The sequence below is a fragment of the Perca fluviatilis genome, chromosome 19 (assembly GCF_010015445.1).
Source record: "Perca fluviatilis chromosome 19, GENO_Pfluv_1.0, whole genome shotgun sequence".
Lineage (NCBI taxonomy): Eukaryota > Metazoa > Chordata > Actinopteri > Perciformes > Percidae > Perca > Perca fluviatilis.
This window is the reverse complement of record NC_053130.1, coordinates 32864275-32883763: the sequence shown is the minus strand read 5'-3', so window position 1 is coordinate 32883763 and position 19489 is coordinate 32864275. Positions and strand designations below refer to the sequence as shown.

General features: G+C 40.2%; 1 protein-coding gene across 1 annotated transcript in view; it reads left to right on the top strand.

Annotated features, from left to right (window-relative positions):
• Positions 1 to 18711, top strand: part of ncapd3 (non-SMC condensin II complex, subunit D3) — a 49863-nt gene extending 31152 nt beyond the window's left edge. Inside the window, exons 25-35 of the mRNA XM_039783375.1 lie at positions 540 to 677; positions 794 to 927; positions 1219 to 1427; positions 3998 to 4108; positions 4468 to 4635; positions 5943 to 6055; positions 9452 to 9510; positions 10204 to 10251; positions 12650 to 12712; positions 12874 to 12922; positions 18442 to 18711. Of these exons, the coding sequence (XP_039639309.1) occupies positions 540 to 677; positions 794 to 927; positions 1219 to 1427; positions 3998 to 4108; positions 4468 to 4635; positions 5943 to 6055; positions 9452 to 9510; positions 10204 to 10251; positions 12650 to 12712; positions 12874 to 12922; positions 18442 to 18511 (1162 nt within the window). The 3' untranslated portion in view covers positions 18512 to 18711. The remainder of the gene's footprint in view (positions 1 to 539; positions 678 to 793; positions 928 to 1218; positions 1428 to 3997; positions 4109 to 4467; positions 4636 to 5942; positions 6056 to 9451; positions 9511 to 10203; positions 10252 to 12649; positions 12713 to 12873; positions 12923 to 18441) is intronic.
• Positions 18712 to 19489: the final 778 nt, after the last annotated feature.

Sequence of the window (19489 nt, the reverse complement as noted above, 5' to 3'; positions counted from 1 at the left end):
TCTGTCTCCGTTGCTCTGATTGGTTGTAGGTCTATCCAATTGAGTGCAGAGGCGTTTTCTTTTTCTGGTTCGGTTGAAACACGCCCCATAATCCCAGCCCAATGGAGCAGTATAAGACTCATATTCTGACTAGAATCTGAGTATGATGGCGTCAGTCTAGTTAATGTGGTTTATACAGCAATAAATTCGTTGAATACATATGAATAACAGTGCTTTACTTTTCGTAGCTACAGTATATGTACGAATGGTTCATGAGAACAGCCTGTAATAAGGAGCAGGAGCATATGTGTATTTATTTTTTGGGGTCTAGGTAGAATGTACAACAAGCACAGTGACAGTTTTTACCATTGTAATGTCCAAGACAAAGAATATAGTGCACATATATTCTCCGTGTTATCTGCAGTGCATACTGTGATTTCCACAGGCATTGCACATGAACAAATGAGCAAACCCACAGAGCTCTGATCTAATATTGCTCTGAGCACCTACAGAAATCCACCATAATATCAAACCTAAGTGCCTCCTGTTTCCTGTCCCAGTCTGTGTGAATACTGCCTGGTCCACCTGCTGCTGAAGAAGAACTCCGAAATGTTCAGCCAGCACTTCATCGAGTGCATCTTTCACTTCAACTCCTACAACAAACACAAGTCCTACAACAAGTTCCCTCAAAGTGAGAGGTAGGAAGCTGTGTGGATATTGTTTCTGTCATCCAGTTCACATTTGACTTCATTTTGCTTTGATTATTTTCACAGATAACACTTTTTGTATGGCTTATTTTTTTAAATCTATGCAGAGAAAAGGCTCAATTTTCCCTGAAAGGAGCTCAGCACCGCGAGAAGCGTTTTCGGATCTACCGCTTTCTTTTGGAGCACTTCACGGACACCCAGCGCTTCAACATCAGTATCAAGATCAACCATACCATTCTAGGTGAATATGTGTGTAGATTGAGAAGTTAAGCAAAGCTAGAAAGCTTCTCATGCATAAAACCACCAATTCCTTTTCCAGCTCTGTGTGCTCTAAATGTTTTTCTTTCTTTGGTGATGATTTTTTGAAATGATAAAAATTAACTGAAATTCTTCTTTATTAAAGGTTGTTAATGAACACTAAACATCTTTGGGCAGTTTAACCCATTTTCTTTGTGAATTCTAGACTATTAACGACCACCAATTTGCTCCTAGAAAAAGAGAAAAAAACTTGTAAACTCTTTTCCTATCCCAGCATGCTTTGCAGACGCGGAGCTTCCTTTGGATGCAGATGGGGCTGAAATTTTATCAGAGACCTTCAACATCTTGAGTCTGAAGGAGATGAAGCTGCAGGCCATATCTACTCCAGCAGGGGGCGCTTCAGGGGAGGAACCTGAGGAGGAGAACATGGCCACTATGGCTAAGGTTGTCCTGCAGGCCGCACAGAAGAAGGTGGTGTCGCAGGTAAGCAATGTTGGCCAAGTTACTTGTAATCAATTACTTATCTATTTTTTTATTTTATCCCTTTACTATAATTACTCAGCAGCAAAAGTAGCATTACATGACTCGTTACTCTACTTTAATTTCTTAGCTCCGCTACGTCAAAGGTGCCTACTACAACTTCAAATCCTCCACACCAACACGTCACATCTCTATATAACACGTGTTGAAATATAAAACAAGCAGCCAACCTACAGTTTGGAGGGATTTACTGACCATCCAGCCACAGCTAGCTTAGCCTTGGTGATGGCACACAGCCCTTCAGTAGTCGGACCTGCTGCTAGGCTCACACACTCTCCACATCTTTTAAAACAAAAAAACTAGGTGTGAATGTAGGTGTACCGGTAGCTAACGTTAGTGAGCCAGCTAAGATCACACAGCATTTGAGTAAGACAACTTTGGAATTACCAGGAGTCACGTGTCTCCTCTTTTGGAATAGGCTATCTACCTTCCTCCACCTAAAGCCCCTGTGCAAAGTTAACATTAGCACGTCCTGGACCGGTCTGTCCACTGAACGCAGACAGACCAAACTAATATTAACCCTATAGCTCTCGGTTAGAAACAAGGACGTCATTTACGATAGGGCTGGGCAATATATCGATATCGCAATATTTCTGAAGATTATTTATCAAATTTCTCATTGTGTAAATGAAATTTTCTTAAAGCACCAATAGTCAACCATACAATATCGTCACAACATCGAAATCTAGGTATTTGGTCAAGAATATCGTGATATTTGATTTTCTCTATATCACCCAACTCTAATTTACGGTAATCAACTTAAGATTTGTTACGATTCACGATTCACGGAACGATTTTCTCAGGATTTTTTTAACAGAATGAGCTGCACAAAAATGACTGAAAAATATTCCTTTTATTTATATAAACTGCTTAAACAACATATGTGTCCTCTTATCAAAAGTGTAACTCAAATTGTATTTTTTCTTAAGGTAAAATAATTAACATTTCTGCATTTAAATGTCTAAAAACAACTAAACCTACAGTATGTTATATATTTTGTTGAGTTTTGTACTACATTATCCCAAAATGTTTTCAACAATGTTCAAACCCCAGAGAAATCTGTAATTTTATTTCAATGACACGGAACGTTTCGTTTGGTTGCCTGTCAGTGGCGTCATATAACCTTTTGACCCCTCTAGTTTCTAGGGGTGTTGATATGAATCATTGCATCAATGCACCGTGATACGGACGTAGGGCTGGGCAATATATTATCGATATCGTGATATGAGACTAGATATCGTCTTAGATTTTGGATATCGTAATATCGTGATATGACATGTGTTGTCTTTTCCTGGTTTTAAAGGCTGCATTACAGTAAAGTGATGTACTTTTCTGAACTTACCAGACTAGCTCTTCTATTATTTGCCTTTTCCCCACTTAGACATTACTGATGATTATCTAAAATCTAAGTGTGAAGATATTTTGTTAGAGCACCAATTGTCAACCCTAGAATATCGGCACAATATCAATAGAGGTATTTGGTCAAGAATATCGTGATATCTGATTTTCTCCATATCGCCCAGCCCTATACGGACGTGGATGATTCTGCATCGGTGCAGTGACAGACCATAATAGATTATTGCCTACTATTGCTGCTTCTTTTAGTTGTTGCCTTTTGTCTAATGTCTGCTGTGTTCAGACTCCGCTACATTCAGGAAGTCTTTTTTTTTTTTTTTTATAAGAGCAGATACAATAAAAAGGGGAGTTCATATATATCTGACTGCATGAATTTGTTGATGAAAACGTGTATCAATATATTATAATAATAATAATAATAATAATAATAATAATAATAAAATAATAATGAGGAGGTGACACATTGTGATATTGAATCTGTTCAAATTGTTCACAGGATAATCGACATTGAATCGTGAGACCAGTAAAGATTCAGACCCCTACTAGTTATTCTAACTTCCGTCAAAACACGATATACACCATATGATACGTTTGAGAATAATTGTAAATCATACAGTTTTACAGAATTGTACTCGTAATACAGCTTTTTTTCTGCCACATGCATCATTTTTTTCACTAATGACACGCCACTTTGCAGCATATTATTACAGCAAAGACCTAATTTATTGATACATTTCAGTATCGATCGAACCAGTTTATGGGATTAGAGCGGACAACAGCCTGGGGACACATAGTTAAAGTTAGCCCCCAGCTAGCACCCAGCCAGTATCATTACAGCAATCCGAATCCCAGCCAACACAAACTCCAGCGCTGGGTGCTAACGATGCTCACATTTTAATGTTCGCGTTTAGCTGTCTTTACAGTTAAATTTAGCCGACAAAAGGTAACTTGTCCTGCGGCGGCGACTGCTATGTTTAGGCACCAAAACAACTAGTTAGGATTACAAAAAAGTGAAGGGGGAGATATTTCCGAGAAGTGGGGAGATCTACTGCACAACATCGGCCATTGGATATCTCCCCCGCCACGGAATTTCAGCCAGCTTGCTTGCTAATTGGTCTGCTATCAATACTAATTAAGCTTACTGCTCTAATCCACAGGTCCAGAAGAAGGCCTTCGTAGAGAACACAGTTCCTCTTATCATCAGTCTGAAGAGTCTGCTGGAGCAGAAACGCTCTCCTGTGCTCAGAGACCTCATGTCCTACCTTCAGGTAAGACCACAGCATGGACATGTGGATGCTTTCTGCATATTCATTTGATTAATTCAGTTCTGTTTAGTCATATTATTATACCAGATGGGAAACTTGATCTGTAGTCAGGAGTGCAAGACAAACCTACAGAATGTAAAAATAAACAAAAAAAACATGTTTCCTGTACATACAATATACAAGCACAATTTTACACAATACTACAGCAGCATATCTCTAAAAAATTCTAAAATTACATGCTCAAATTAAGCTGTGTTATTGCACAGAGAACAAAGGATGATGGTGCAGGTTGGGGGTGTGATGAACAGTGGCAATTATAGTAACGATGAAGATAATGAAACTAAACTCCTTGTTCCCATCAGGTGACCATGCAAGACTACCGTAACAAGGTCAAGGACTTTTTCCCTGGCGATGAGCAGCTGGCAGTTGAGGTGGAGTTTGCTCTGAAGATGGCTGAGAAGGAGAAAGAGATGGAGAAGCAGATGGACAACTGCAGCTTGACAGGAGACGCCAGGGCTCCAACTACACAGGTCAGTTCACACTACATACAAAATGTGTATTTGTAATATGGGGTTCCTACGCAGTATGGAAAAGTATGGAGTTAGATTTTTAGCAATTTCCAGGTCTAGATAAGTATGGAAAAAATAATGAAAACCAAAAATCCTCTTCACCAAGATTATACTCAATCTTAATTTTATCAAATGACCCAGGATTTTGATTCCAGATCTGGCCCATTTAGACATGGGTAAGATATAGACTAGCTTTTATCAACTGGTGAGACCTCCAATTTTATTTGACAAAACATAATACAAGATTTTTAAAAGGTACCAGTCTAACCATTTGAGTCAGAAGTACAAAGAATGTAGGGCTACTAATTATTTTTCAAGGTAAACTTCTTTATCTCAAATATGAAAATGTTGCGCTGAAGTACACAAAACAGCATTAAAAATGGATTTAAAGTGCTCATATTATGTTCATTTTCAGGTTCATAATTGTATTTAGAGGTTGTACTAGAATAGGTTTATGTGGTTTAATTTTCAGAAAACGCCATATTTTTGTTGTACTGCACACTGCTGCAGCTCCTCTTTTCACCCTGTGTGTTGAGCTCTCTGTTTTAGCTACAGAGTGAGGCATCTCACTTCTGTTCCATCTTTGATGGGAGTTGCACATTCGCAGTAAGTACTGCTAGCTTGTCAGTTACTAGGCGCGCATTATAAGGTGTGTTACAAAGTGCGTTTGTCTCTGAAGTAAAGGCTGGACTACAATAGCGCTGTTTGGAGCAGTTTGTGAACAGTGTTTTCTGTTGGAGATGGTAAGTCCCTTTGGGGTGGACTTTGGGCTCTTTCACTTTGTAAACCTATAACGTGCACAAAAAAGATATATAACACAATAAAGGAAAGGGGAAAAGCCAAAAAGCATAATATGAGCACTTTAATACAAATTAGGGGTGGTAGTAGCTCAGTTCCTTAGGGAGTTGGGTTGGGAACTGGAGGGTTGCTGGTTCAAGTCCCCGTACAGACCGAAGTACTGAGTGTGGACTGGTAGCTGGAGAGATGCCAATTTACCTCCTGGGCACTACCAATGTGCTCTTGAGCAAGGCATGCAGTCCCGGCCCATACGCTGAATGACGTATATACACCTTTTTAGACTGAATGAAAAATAAATACATGATAATATTACATTCACTATTGTGATTTATTTAATTTTGTTTCTGGAGGGATTATTTTTATGTTTAAAAATGATTGATTTTCTTTTCTTACAATAACCAGTGTAGGCCAGTGTATTTGAGCTCCCCACAGTCAGTAAAGGTGAACTGGTGATTTTGCTCTTTCCTCAGTGTTCAGTCCAGGGCTCTCCCATCAGGTCCAGGCCCCTCCTCCCGTTTAACTTTGCCACACCACAGCTGCCACGTCCAAACCCCATGTCTACCAGGCTGGTACACACCGACAGGTAGGTATCCATCCCAGCAGCTGGTCGATACAAAGGATTCACTGCAGGCTTTTGTTGTCCTTTGATTGATGACCATTGATTATCCACTTTCTTTAGTGACTTCATGTGTACAATAATCATTACATAATTGCAGACTGAAGCATTTACATTTTGCTCAAACTGAATCAGACTTCAGTATTGTATTCAGGTGTAGTTGAACAGTTCAGCTTGGATATACTAAGGAAGTTAAAGGACTACGCCACATAGTTCATAGTAGGGGTGTCACAAATTTAAATTGAAAATCAATCAAAAAAGCAGGATTGGCGATTCTCCCAGTCAGTTTTTCTTTTAGAAGAGAAAAAAAAAATAACGTGTAGATAGCGCAACGTAGCTTAGTGGTAGCCTGCTGCTGCACTTTTGGAATACCATGGCCTTCTGCTTCCCTGAAATCCCCGGTGTGGTAATATTTTTGCCTTACTGGAAAGTTATGCAAACAGTACAGTTTGTAGGCTATCCTACAAGTAGTAACAACTCTTCCATCCTCCTGTAAAGCAGGATCTTGTGGCTTTTTGCAGGCTCTTGTAAAGGACTCTTCTGCTATGTAGTGGCTTTTTGTTTTTGTATTCAACAGTTTGTTCCCAATTGACCGGGAAATAAGTTATCGTTATTACGTTTTCAAATGAATTGTTTCAATTTGACCATAAAGACAGGCGAATCTACCAGCTCATTTTTCATTTGCTCTGGCAGACACGTCTGGCCCCTCTTCCATTCAAATTAAAGCAGATTTCCAAAACACAACCATTTATCACACATGGGACGGGTTTAAGACAATGACTGACAGAGGAGCATCATGTTTAAACATACTTCCTGGACGTAACTGGCGTTCTCTGTCCAGCGCAACGCACCAGGCTCTCAAACTGTCAAACTAGGCGGTGGTGATCAAATATGAATCAAGATTCTGTTACTGTATTGCCTATTTCTCGCCTAAAATGGTTTCAGAAACACATTTTAGTGCACAGTTTAGCTGTTATTTGAGAAGTAGTTTTTTTGTGTGTGTGTGTGGTACATTCCAAAAAATATATGCCGGTTATATCACACTTGGAAACTTATAGCCTATCTTTTTAAAGAAGTATGTAAATGACAGTTGTCATTAAAAACAACAATCTGTTAATCTTTACAAAGTAAGACCAAGCGGCAACCTCTGGTGCTTAAAGGAATATTTCACCGCTGGAAAGCTGAATATATCTTTAAATTGGGTCACTTATGTAGTAGAAATGTGAAGAAAAAAAAATGAAATTGGTGCCTTCTAGGCCGAGAAAAGCCAGAAAATGTGTTTTGGTCTTATATGGATGAAAAACACAAAATCCCAGAATGCACCTGCTTCGTTGCTTTGAGTCCACTCCCAAGCCACGCCTACCGCTTGACAGACCCGGACAGACCGACAGAGGCATTCAACTCAACTCAAGCGTGTTTTATTGTCATTTCAACCATATACACGAAACAACGTTTCATCATGACTCAAGTGGTGTTACACATTTAACATATATAAAAACGACATTATATAAAAACGACATTATATAAAAACGACATACGAAACAGGCTACATTTAGTACACACACTTTATAGGCTCCGTAAAGTTCAGCTAACGCATACTAGCATTAGCGCTTGGTGGGCTGTAAACACCGAGCATAAACACAGCCGTGAATTAGTGTGTAATGTAGAATGGTCGGCATTTAACAGTCACAAACTCCACCAGCAGTTAGCAGTTAAATGGATACAAATCACCACATTTCTGCGCCACTCGGTGTTAACACAGCCCACCTCTTTTACCCGGCGACAGAGCATCTCTAGCTCGGAGGGCTAGCAGGCCTGGTAGCTGGACAGTCCGGTACACTATTCAGGCATGTTTCCACAACAAAAACACAAAGTCTCTGAACTCACGTTGGGAGTGTCGTTGAAGTTGGATGTAGTCCAGTTTGTGGTCTAAATGAGCGGACACTTGCAAGCAGGATCCGTAAAGTTCAGCTAACGCATACTAGCATTGGTGTAGCTAAACACAGAGTATAAACACAGGCGTGAATTAGCGTGGAATGTCGAATGGTCGGCATTTAACAGTCACAAGCTCCACCAGCAGTTAGCAGTAGCTAGTTGGATTTTATTTCTACACCAGTCCACCTCCACGGGCCAGCGAGAGCAGCCTGGTAGCTGGATAGTCCCGGTTCCGGTACACTGTTGTTCAGGCATGTTTCCACAACAACAAAAACACAGCAGTCACTGAACTCACGTTGGGAGTTTCGTTGAAGGAGGATGTAGTCCAGCTTGTTGTTTAATGAGCAGACACTTGCAAGCAGGATGGCTGGGACAGGTGGACAGCTAGCGTTAGCTTTCCACCTAGCCGATGAGGATGTCCCCTAGCCGGCTAGCGGCATTGAGCGACACCGCTGGTCTCCGTGCAGGCGAAGCTCACGTAGTGTGCCGAGTATTGCGTCTGTAATAACGTTTCCTCCATATTCTCCGATCTGTGCCGATGTATCCCGGTGGTACACAAGTCCGGTAGTTTGAATGCAGATAATTGTTGTAAATGTTTTCTGCTGAAAACAGAGAGCCTGTTTAGCGAAGCTTCAAGATGGCTGACAGTCGTTTTCATTCGGAATACCTCGGCCAGACTCGGCAGTCCAACCCCCTGTGGGCGTGTTGAAAACATACGGAAGTAGATCCTACTACTGGCTGTAGTCCTTTGCCTCTGGCCCAAAAATCTTCCAATGACGCAAAAATCGTCATTTTACGTCATCGGAAGATTTTTTCCAGGCCCCAAATGCAGAAATCTCTCGTCTCAGGGGGACATGAGGGAGGGAGGCACGGTCATTCAGAAATACTATCGGGTTTCTACTGATACAAAGCTGAATGCTAAATCGGTGAAGTATCCCTTTAACAATGAAGCCAATGCGGAAGTGCCAAAAACTTCAGTTCATCGAGTGACAAATTGCAGCTCGTTCCAAATGGAAGTCAATCCCCATAGACCCCAATTATAAAATGATTAAACATGTTTACAGCGTGGTACAAAAATCGGTTTTGTCTCCATAGCTTTATAAGTTCCCCCTTCATGACAACTATTTTTACAGTTATATGATCAAGCCTTGACACTCTAATAACAATGTAGCCATCAGTGCAGAAAACAAAGGTTTAAATTGAATCGAATGGTGACCTTAAAATTGAAAATCAAATAGAATTCTGGATTTAGAGAATCGTGACACCCCTAGTTCATAATGCAGCTAGAGACAGGAAACATCGGAAGAGAGAGGGAGTATGACATGCAACAGTTGAATTCCTTTGGTTTCTCTTTATTTATTTCATGCATGCACATGGCATCAGTGAGCGGGGGAAAAAAACAAACCGTGTGTGTTTGTGTTCCATCAGGCATGTGCCCAGATCCAGGCAGGAGGAACACGTTCAGTCAATCGCTCTGGAACGAACAGGTACGGCACTGGAGGTTAAAACTACAATTTACATGTTTAAAGAAACTGAACTTTCATGAGTACAGCAATGGTGTAACTTTTAGTTAGGATTTAAAAGGTCAGAGGTCAAAACACCCAGAAAAAGAATAAACCAAACATTCCTGTGATTTTAAAGGTGCTTTTCACTTAAAGAACCAAATCGGTTGAATTAAACAACATCATCTCATTCTAATACAGCAGAATTTTTTAATGGGTTTGCTAACATATTTGCAATATCACAGGTTATTATATCAATTTTGTGTTGACACATCTTACACATAATTTATGAAAGTGGGTGGGTGTCGAAGACAACTGGATTCAGTTAAAAAATGCCAAAATCGGCTCTAATCCTGTGATCAGGACATCGCTACTTGTTAATATCTACAGTTGCTGTAAAAACATCTACAAAATTGGAACTAACTGCAGAAATAGTGGAAGCTGATTCCCTGCATTTTATGTATCTAGCGAGTAATTTTCCTGCTTTGTCTCCCTATTCAAAATAATTTTGTATTTCCCTGAATAAATTGAATTCAATCTTCTGAGATAGAATATTATGATATTGGAATTTTAATTGAGTTTCTTAGGACATTCTTTGCTTAATTTCCCTTTCAGCGTGTTTCAGTTTACTGTCTAATTTTAACAGTGTACCGTTTATTTATTTTTTTTACTTTCCAGTGATGCCCAAAGGAGCTGTGAATGACAGAGCCATCAGCACACCAAAAGGTACGATTCCACAGCCCACTGAACCTCTTCAACACATGCATGCTGTCATCCACATAAATGCTCCCATTTGGAATTGAACACACAACCATTGGCTGTGTTAGTGTCTTGTTCAAGCCATGGAACTCAATTATGGAACTGTTTTTAAAAAACCAACTGCTAATCCTAACCGAAAAAATTTATCCAGGTCCTATTTCCAGACTGCAGACTACAGACAGTATTTCGTCTAGGGCTGACACCTTCTGGTCGGTTGGTCGATGCGCTGTTGTCCAACCAAATCTCTTTGGTTGAACAAAAGCTGGTGTTACTTTCATAAGGCTGTATGTTCACCAAAGAGTTTTCACACCAAAAAACAAAAAAGAAATGTCCAGCTGGTATCATGTGGTTGCTATGATACTGAATATCAGTGGAAGTAAAAATGCTGGCACAAGCTCTGGATAAAGGGAAGGCTGAAGCACATAGGGAGAAAAGATGGACCCGCCGGTCTATTTGGCTAGCAATTACAATTTTTTCCCACCTCCCCCTCCACTGTGATTGGCCAGCTGAGTAAAACGTGAAAAGTGCAACGTTTTACCTTAAGTAAAGCATTTATCAGCGCTCAATGACCAGAAAACAAAAACTGCCATTACAGTCAGCGCTCAGCGCAGGATAGACTCTTAGTGCCTTGTCAAGCTGCTGCGTCACGTAAATACGCCACGCCAAAAAGAAGAAATGCTTTGGTGGACACACATTGTTACCAGATAAGCGTGCATTCTGTGCTCTGTGGCTGATTTAGTAAATCTAAAGAGAACTATTTTTCCCCATCGATCGTTTGGTCGATGGGTTGAAGCGGTAGCTAGTTAGAAGTAGGAGTGATTGCGTCCGAAGCAGAGTCACACTCCCTGTCTGTGTGTCGTAATCCGAACTTCTCTATTCTTTGTTTTGAAAGCCGGGCCACACGTTCATTTTAGTGCATGGGAGTGCCTTGCAGGGTTCGTACGTTTTGAAAAAACCTGGAAAGTTATGGAATTTGAAAAATGCTAATTCCAGGCCTGGAATGGTTTTGGAAAAATAAAAAGACCCAGAAAGTTTTGGAAAAAACATTGGGAAAAAAACTGTTTAATAAAAAAAATATTTCACGTCATCTTAACATCCTTAACATTAAATTCGGGCGGCATAACGTCTAGTTGACTTCCGGTTCACTCACTTGTTGCGATGCCGCCTGAAGAGAAGTCGTTGTTGAAGTCCGTGTTGACAGAAATTAAATTGAAATGCCAGGAAAGTGTCGATTTAACAATGCCTGGCTTCACTTGGAAGCATACAAGACGTGGCTCGAGAAGGTCCAGGACCCGAGGAAAGCCAGATGTGAACTATGTTCTAAGATAATTGACATTTCTAATATGGGAGAATCAGCGCTAGCTAGGCATGCTAAAGGCGCCAAGCACCAGGCAGTTGTGCGTGAATGCTCGAGAATGACCATCACTAGCTTCTTTTCTCCTCCGTCGACATCGACCGTTAGGCCGATTGCAGGTTCTTCCATCATGAGTCAGACTGAAGGCACAAGACAAGGGACTATCTCCAATGTTACTAGACAAGACGCATTAAGGGCCGAGGTATTGTGGGCGTTAAAAGTCACAAACTCCCACTATTCTTTTAAATTGTGCAAGGATGTCAGCGCACTTTTCGGCGCCATGTTTCCTGACAGTCAGTTGGCAGCCAAATTTGTGTGTGGGGAACGTAAGTGTGCTTACTTATGTAATTTTGGATTGGCTCCTTATTTTAAACAGCTCGCTTTGCAGACAGTCTCTACACAGATGTCTTATGTACTTTTATTTGATGAGAGCCTGAATCATTACTTGAGTGTCAAGTCAACTTTATTGTCCATTCTACGATATGTGCCAGACATACAGAGCAATTGAAAATACGTTTCTCTGTGACCCACGGTGCAATAAGGACACATGCAACAAATAGAAGAAGATAGAAATGTATACAAATAGGTTAAAAGAGTCTGAGCTGTGAAGAGGCAACCCCAGCTCACTTTTTCTTCAGTACTTCAAGTACAGCCCCTTTTGAAGTGCATTTTTGTAAATCATTGCAACATTTTGGGAAATATATGTATTTATTAACTTTCTTTTCAACAGGGAGATGTTCAGATTGATATCAATCTCATGTCTGTGTGTTAAAAGTCAAGAGATAGTTATCCTAGCTTAGCATAAAGCAGGAGGAAACCGCTAGCCTGGTTCTGTTGAAAAATACACCTACCAACGGCTCTAAAACTCACTGATTAACACGCTGTCTCGTTTGTTTAATCTGTTCACAAACCGAAATCTAACATTTCAGTTCAATCTTGATGTGTCGCAGATTTTGTTGTTTGTGTTGTTATTTCATTGAGAATATTGTATCTGTCCTCCCTGTAATCCAGGTGTCAACGTCAATTTAACTTTTGATGAAGGATTCAGCGCAATCTTCAGTGACCGAGGAACAAGTAAGTATTTAATGAGGTTAAGAACCTCCTTTTTCGTTAGAAATCAATTCCTCCCGAATTATAGAATGTCTGTCAAACTGTGAGGTACACAGGTTTTAAGTTTGCGTTTGCTTACAGGTGATTTAGGTTTACATGAATCTGTGTCTAATGTGTACTTCCAGGTCTTGTCGGGGAGCCCAGCGTTCTTCATGTGAGGTCAAATGAGCAGCAGTGAGTGCTTTTTCAATCACAGTCACAGTTGTAGTTCTGCAGACACTTTCAAATGTAGTTTAAAATGGTATATTAAACATTTGTGATGCCATCCTTAAAATAAAACTATGAATGTATCTACTAGTACTCTAGAGTTGTGTGTGTGTGTGTGTGTGTGTGTGTGTGTGTGTGTGTGTGTGTGTGTGTGTGTGTGTGTGTGTGTGTGTGTGTGTGTGTGTGTGTGTGTGTGTGTGTGTGTGTGTGTGTGTGTGTGTGTGTGTGTGTGTGTGTCACAGCCTGATCTACAGTATGTTCTTCCTCTGTGCCATAGAGCTCCATTGTTGTTAAAAACACATCACTGGGTCACATGTCCTTTTATTACCATGAACACACACACACACTAGTTTATTTTTACTAAACTAAAATTTTACACATGAGCACCAAATGTGAATGAATCTGCTGCTTAACACAGTCCCCAATAATTACTCTTTTTCCTCTTGTTTGAGTAATGTTAGTTACAACTACAGTGACCAGCCGTTTTAGGAAATTACAGGGCTCTTTTTAAAAATGAGGCTATACATTTGCGAGCTGTTTAACCGTTTTTCACATTATGCAAATTAGCGAAATACCATCATGGCGGACGTTTATGGTCCAAGAGGCTTTTTTATAGAGTTTTAATCGGACTCACTGTGTGAGTCCAATTAAAACCTTTGGCCTGAGTTATAGCATCACCATCAGGCCGAATGGCATCCTATTCTTTGGGGAGCATGAGCACATCACCATCAGTTATGGTGGCAATTTTCATATCTCTAGTTGGTTCCAGCCCCCAGTAACTTGAGAAAAGGCATAATTTATCATATAATGCTAATTAGGCCACGCCCACACGCACCAATCAATATGACACTTCAGATCCTGATTACTACTCGCCCCCAGACCATGTGTACCAATTTTGGTGAAATTCCGTCTACTGGGTTTGGTGGTACAAACTTGTATTTTTGGCGCCTCTTATGGGTTAAACTCATAATCCTGTTCCTCAGGACGCACTGAAGATATGTTACAAATTTTATGATGATTGGTCAAACCATTAGTGAGTTACGGCCAATTTAGGGAAGGCAAGGCAGCTTTATTTGTATAGCACATTTCAGCAACAGGGCAATTCAAAGTGCTTTACATAAAACATTAAAGAGCAGTTAAAAATATAACAATTATTTAAAGAAAGGCAACATAAAAAAGAAAGGTCTTCAGCTTTGAATTAAAAGAACCGAGAGTTGCGGCAGACCTGCAGTTTTCTGGGAGTTTGTTCCAGATATGTGGAGCATAAAAACTGAATGCTGCTTCCCCCTGTTTAGTTCTGACTCTGGGGACAACAAGTAGACCTGTCCCAGACCACCTGAGAGGTCTTGGGGGGTTCATAGTGTAGCAACAGATCAGAAATGTATTTTGGCTCTAAACCGTTTAGTGATTTATAAACCAGAAAAAATATTTTGAAATCAATTCTTTGAGGCACTAGAAGCCAGTGTAGAGACTTCAGAACTGGAGTGATGTGATCCACTTTCTTGGTCTTAGTGAGGACTCGGGTAGCAGCGTTCTGAATCAGCTGCAGCTGTCTGATTTTTTTTTTTGGAGACCTGTAAAGACACAATTACAGTAGTCAAATCTACTGAAGATAAAAGCATGGTTTTTCCAAATCCTGCTGAGACATAAGTCCTTTATCTTTAGGTGGTAATAGGCTGACTTTGTTATTGTTTTAATGTGGCTGTTGAAATTCAGGTCTGAGTCCATGACTACACCAAGATTTCTGGCTTTGTCTGTTGTTTTTAACATTGTTGTTTGAAGCGGAGCGCTAACTTTTAATCATTCCACTTTTGCACCTTAGTTGTTGTTTTTTTTTCTTTTAATTTAAGAAAGTTCTGGCACATCCAGTTGTTAATTTGTTCAATAGAAGTCTAATAGAAGCGATGCATAATTTTAAACTGAAAGAGGCGCACCCTCACATTGCGTGACATATTTTTAATAATCCTACAGATTCTGTTCCACTCTTCATCATCCAGTGTAATACTCAGATGCCTTTGCCATGTCTTTTTTAAGGGCTGTCCAGGCTCCATCCCCAAGGTTCTGCATAAGCATAGACTAATACCCAGAAGCCTCATGACCTTTTCCATATTTCAACAACACCTTATTAAAACATTCTGGTGCATTTAGGGCTGAAGAACTTGATCTAAAACTCCCCGCTAACAGATGCTGATGTTGCAAATATCTTAAAAAATGTAGACCTAGGGATTCCAAGTTGCTGTTCAATATTCCACCGAGATACAGATCCCCCAGTGTGACAATTCCCTTTTCCAACCAATTCCTCCAAAAAAAAAGAGATCTACAAATACATATTTTTGGATTTTGTCAAACACTTGATGAAATATTTAGATATGGATCCAGCTCAAATAGCCGGCCCACTTTGGTCCCACATCATTTAAGTGAGAGATTATCGGATGTGTTTTTGCCTCACCTTACAGTTTAAAGGTGATCTAAGCGATGTTGGGTGACGGCACTTCTTGTTGACGTTCAAAGTATTTTCAAACAAAACGAGGCTAGCTCGCCCCTCCCTCCTCCTCATCCCGTCCCCTCTCCCTCCCTTCCGTGCTTCTGCGCACGAAACGCTTGACATCGCTTAGAGCCCCTTTAACAGACAGGTTTTGTAAGGGCGATAATGGGGCAAGAACAGAATGCTCAATACAATACCAGGGTGGGGCTCTCTCAGGAGGAAGTGAGTAACCAGATGCCTTTAGTTAAAAGCATCTATCTAATTAAGCAGGACGCCTCTGTGGGTGTCTGAAATATCTCATGAACTGTTCATCCCATCTACTTCACACTTGGTTTCCTAGGTACCCGATGTACTTGGGGTTTGGCTTTTGGAGCAATTTGGACAGCATTGGATATTGGATATTGGATATTAAAAACTGAATAAAACTAAACAGCCGAACAATAAACTGCTGGCACAGCACACAGCAGGCTGTTGACACGCTCTGGACAGCAGGGGGAGGTTTACCGGCTTGGACTGCGCTTCTCTTTTTGCTGCTTCCAACGTTACATGATCGCTGGATCTGACTGATTTCATGAAGTGGCGTATGTATGACACGCCAATTCGTATGCCATTTTGGCATGTTATCAAGACGCATAATCACTTTTTAGCGTGTTTATCAACGCAAATCGGCCGCCATTGACCTACATTGCGAGTGAATTTCCGCCGTAGCGAGTAGTATAAAGGAACGTGGGACTGCATAAGGAGGTAGGTTGGGGTGGCGGATGGGTAAACACAGGACTTTCACCCAGGAGAGCAGGGTTCGCGTCCCGCGTGTGGCGGTGATTTTCAGTCGTTTTTTTTTTGTTTGTTTTTTTAAGCCTTCCCCAATGTTTCTTTCCTAAACCCAACCGTTTATTGTTTTCCTAAGTGTGTTTTTGTCGTTATTTTCCGTGTTTTTGTCGCTTTTTTGTTACTAAAGCCTTCCCCTGTGTTCTTTTCCTAAACCCAACCATTTTCTTTTTTTTTAATTTTTAACAGGCGTGTGACGCGATAGTACGTTGCGTTCTTGCGTGTTATCGCGAGAATGCAACGTACTATCGCGCCACACGCCTGTTTAAAAAAATAAATAAATGGTTGGGTATGTTTACATCTGCTGTATACAGCGTAGACATACACGTGGATAGCTGAAAATGCGTACAGATAACACGCCATTTGGCTTTAGGAAAGTGGCGTGTATGTTTACGCAAAGTCATGATGCCATGTTGGCTGGATATACCACGCAAACTCGTCCTCACTTTCCTGGAGCACGAGCGGATAGCTGACAGGAAAAATCCCAACTGTTGTGTTGAATAAGGTCGTGCTACGTAACGCTGGCTTTTCAGTGTCTATTATTTCACTCTGATGAAACTCAATAAAAAGCCAACATTTACCGACGCTAAATATCAAACAAAAGCGCCACTAAGTCTGTATGGAAATTAACACATCTGCTGAGGTGTTACATACGTTAACGATAATACAAGACAACACAACACCGCCGTCATTACCGAGCGTATTACGAGATCTGCAACAAATGGACTTTTGCCTTTACCGGCTTTTAGAAACTGTTATGGACAGAGATCTTTTTTCTATGTGCTCACTAAAGTCTGGAATGACATTCCACAGCACATCAGAACTTTAACGTCAACAACATCGTTTAAATTAACATTTGCTCGCTATTTAATGGAGAGGTTTACCTGCGACCATTAAGTCAGCTTTATGGCTTTGCCCTGTTGCTCATTCTCCTGGTCTGTGTGTTTGTGACTGTTCTGTCTAGGAGTTTTTGTTGTGTATGTGGTGTTTATGTTCTGCAGAGCAGGAACCTGCTGAAAATCAGTTTTACACTGAGTCAGGCCCGGTTGTCTTTAATCTTTTCCTGTTTAATAAATAAAAAATGAAATGAAAATGAAAATTACACACTGGCTGTGGCGATAACAACGTACAACATCATTGACGAAAAGACAACACTAAAATGTTTATTTGCATTGCCTTCAACATTTTCTTTTCAGCCCCCCCTCTCTCTCTCTATCCGCTCGCACACACAAACACAAACAGTGGAGCCCGGCTAAATGTGAGATTGTCTCTGTAGGCTACTCGGTCCGGTTCTGGTTGTTGATTAACTCAGATTTTTGCTGTTTAGCTCTCATAACGGGCCAGGTGGGGAGCACACTGCCATGAGTCCATGACGCTAGTGTCTGATTATTCTACATTTTCATTGTGATATTTTGTGCAACACTCTCTGTCAGGTAAATACAGTAGTACAATGTCTTCCTCTGATGTAGAAGTAGCCTACACTGTAAGTCAGTAGTAGGCTAGACAGTGAAGTTGCATATTAAGTAGTTTAAGTAGCTTCTGTAAGTAATTTTGAGGTATAATTCGGTTCTGAAAAAAATTTAAACAAGCACTGAGGCAATTTACATTGGCATATTATATTACATTATATATTATCTTATCTAGCCAAGGTGGAACTAATTATTACACCTCATAATGCTTGTGTTTTATTTTTTATCATCCTATTTATTTTGTGTTTTTATATAATAATAAAAAAAAGATATGAATTATTACCAGCCTTGCCATTTAAATGGTTGGTTCACCCAAATTACAAACAAAATATTTATGTATTTTGTTTCTCTCCAGTGGTATTTCTCCATGCAAATAGTTCTGGTTGTATTCCTCCAGTAGTGGAGATATCTTTCTATGAGATTTATGTCTACACAGTACAAGGGAGGTGGTGCCCACAGTACTTTTTTCTGTTGGGTCCCTTCATGGAGAGCTGCCTTATTTATGAGTCTTTGACATTTAAATTTAAAAAAAAATTTTTTTATTGTTGTATCTTGATTTAAATGATGACGCTTGTCCAGAATTACATTGCATTAATATGATGTTTTATATTCCATGTGTAAAGTGTGTTTAGGAGTTTTTCTGTAGAAAAGGTGTGATTAAGCTCTTGTGCGTGTGCGTGTGTGTGCGTGTGTGTGTGTTGCAGAGCTCCTGGACTAAGGCAGTGGAACGTGCAGTCTCCTCTCCACAAGAAGAAAAAACCATCCAAAGTTTAGTTAACAAACGGCTTCATGTCTTTGTTTCTGTTTTTGTCTTCATTACAACTACTCTTACTACTCCTGAAATATTCATTTCCATCTATGTGATCTTGATTGATAGTCTCTCATCTTTGTCATCTTTCTCAAACATTGTTGATATGTTTCTGTTACCGTTTGTCTTTTATCTCTTTGGTAATAAAGGTAATAATATTTTTGTGGCCAGATTCTTGTATGTGTACACTTTGTTGTCAAAACAAGATTTGCTGTACTTTTGTGCCATGATATTATTCCTACCGTATGTTTTGTTTTCAGCTCCACGACTTGGGTGAGATTCGGTGGAAATATTGCCCTATAACTCCTGATAAGTTTCTGAACTCATCCACAACTGGGCAAAGTGTCCTCTTAAAACCTTGACAGGACAGGAACTCCTCTTTACAAGCTCTTTAACAACTAACGCCCTGAGATCTGCTAAATGCTCTTACATTTCAGAAGAGTAAAGACTGCATCAGAGGACACAACTGAAGATTCTAATTTAGATCCAAAAGACACTGATGTTTACATTTAAAGTAACGTGTGTGTTAGTTATCCAAATGCCTGATTTAAAAGGACAGGAAAGCTTTGTCTCTCGCAGCACCTCTGCTGTGAGGAGGTGGTGCTTCAACACATTGCGTCCTAAACCCACTGTGCTCCTCAGGAGAGGAAAGTGGAAACTTTTCACCAAGCAAGCATGTGATTTCATCAAAGTATATCCTTTATTTTCGGTTTACACGTGTTAATAGTTTATTTTCATTAATTAACAAAATGCAGTGAATGAACAGAAGAGAAATCTAAATCAAATCAATATTTGGTGTGACCAGCCTTTGCCTTCAAGACACCATCAATTCTTCTAGGTACACTTTTGGAAGGAACTCAGCTGGTAGGTTGTTCCAAACATCTCGGAGAACTAACTACAGATCTTCTGTGGGTGTAGGCTTCCTCAAATCCTTCTGTCTCTTC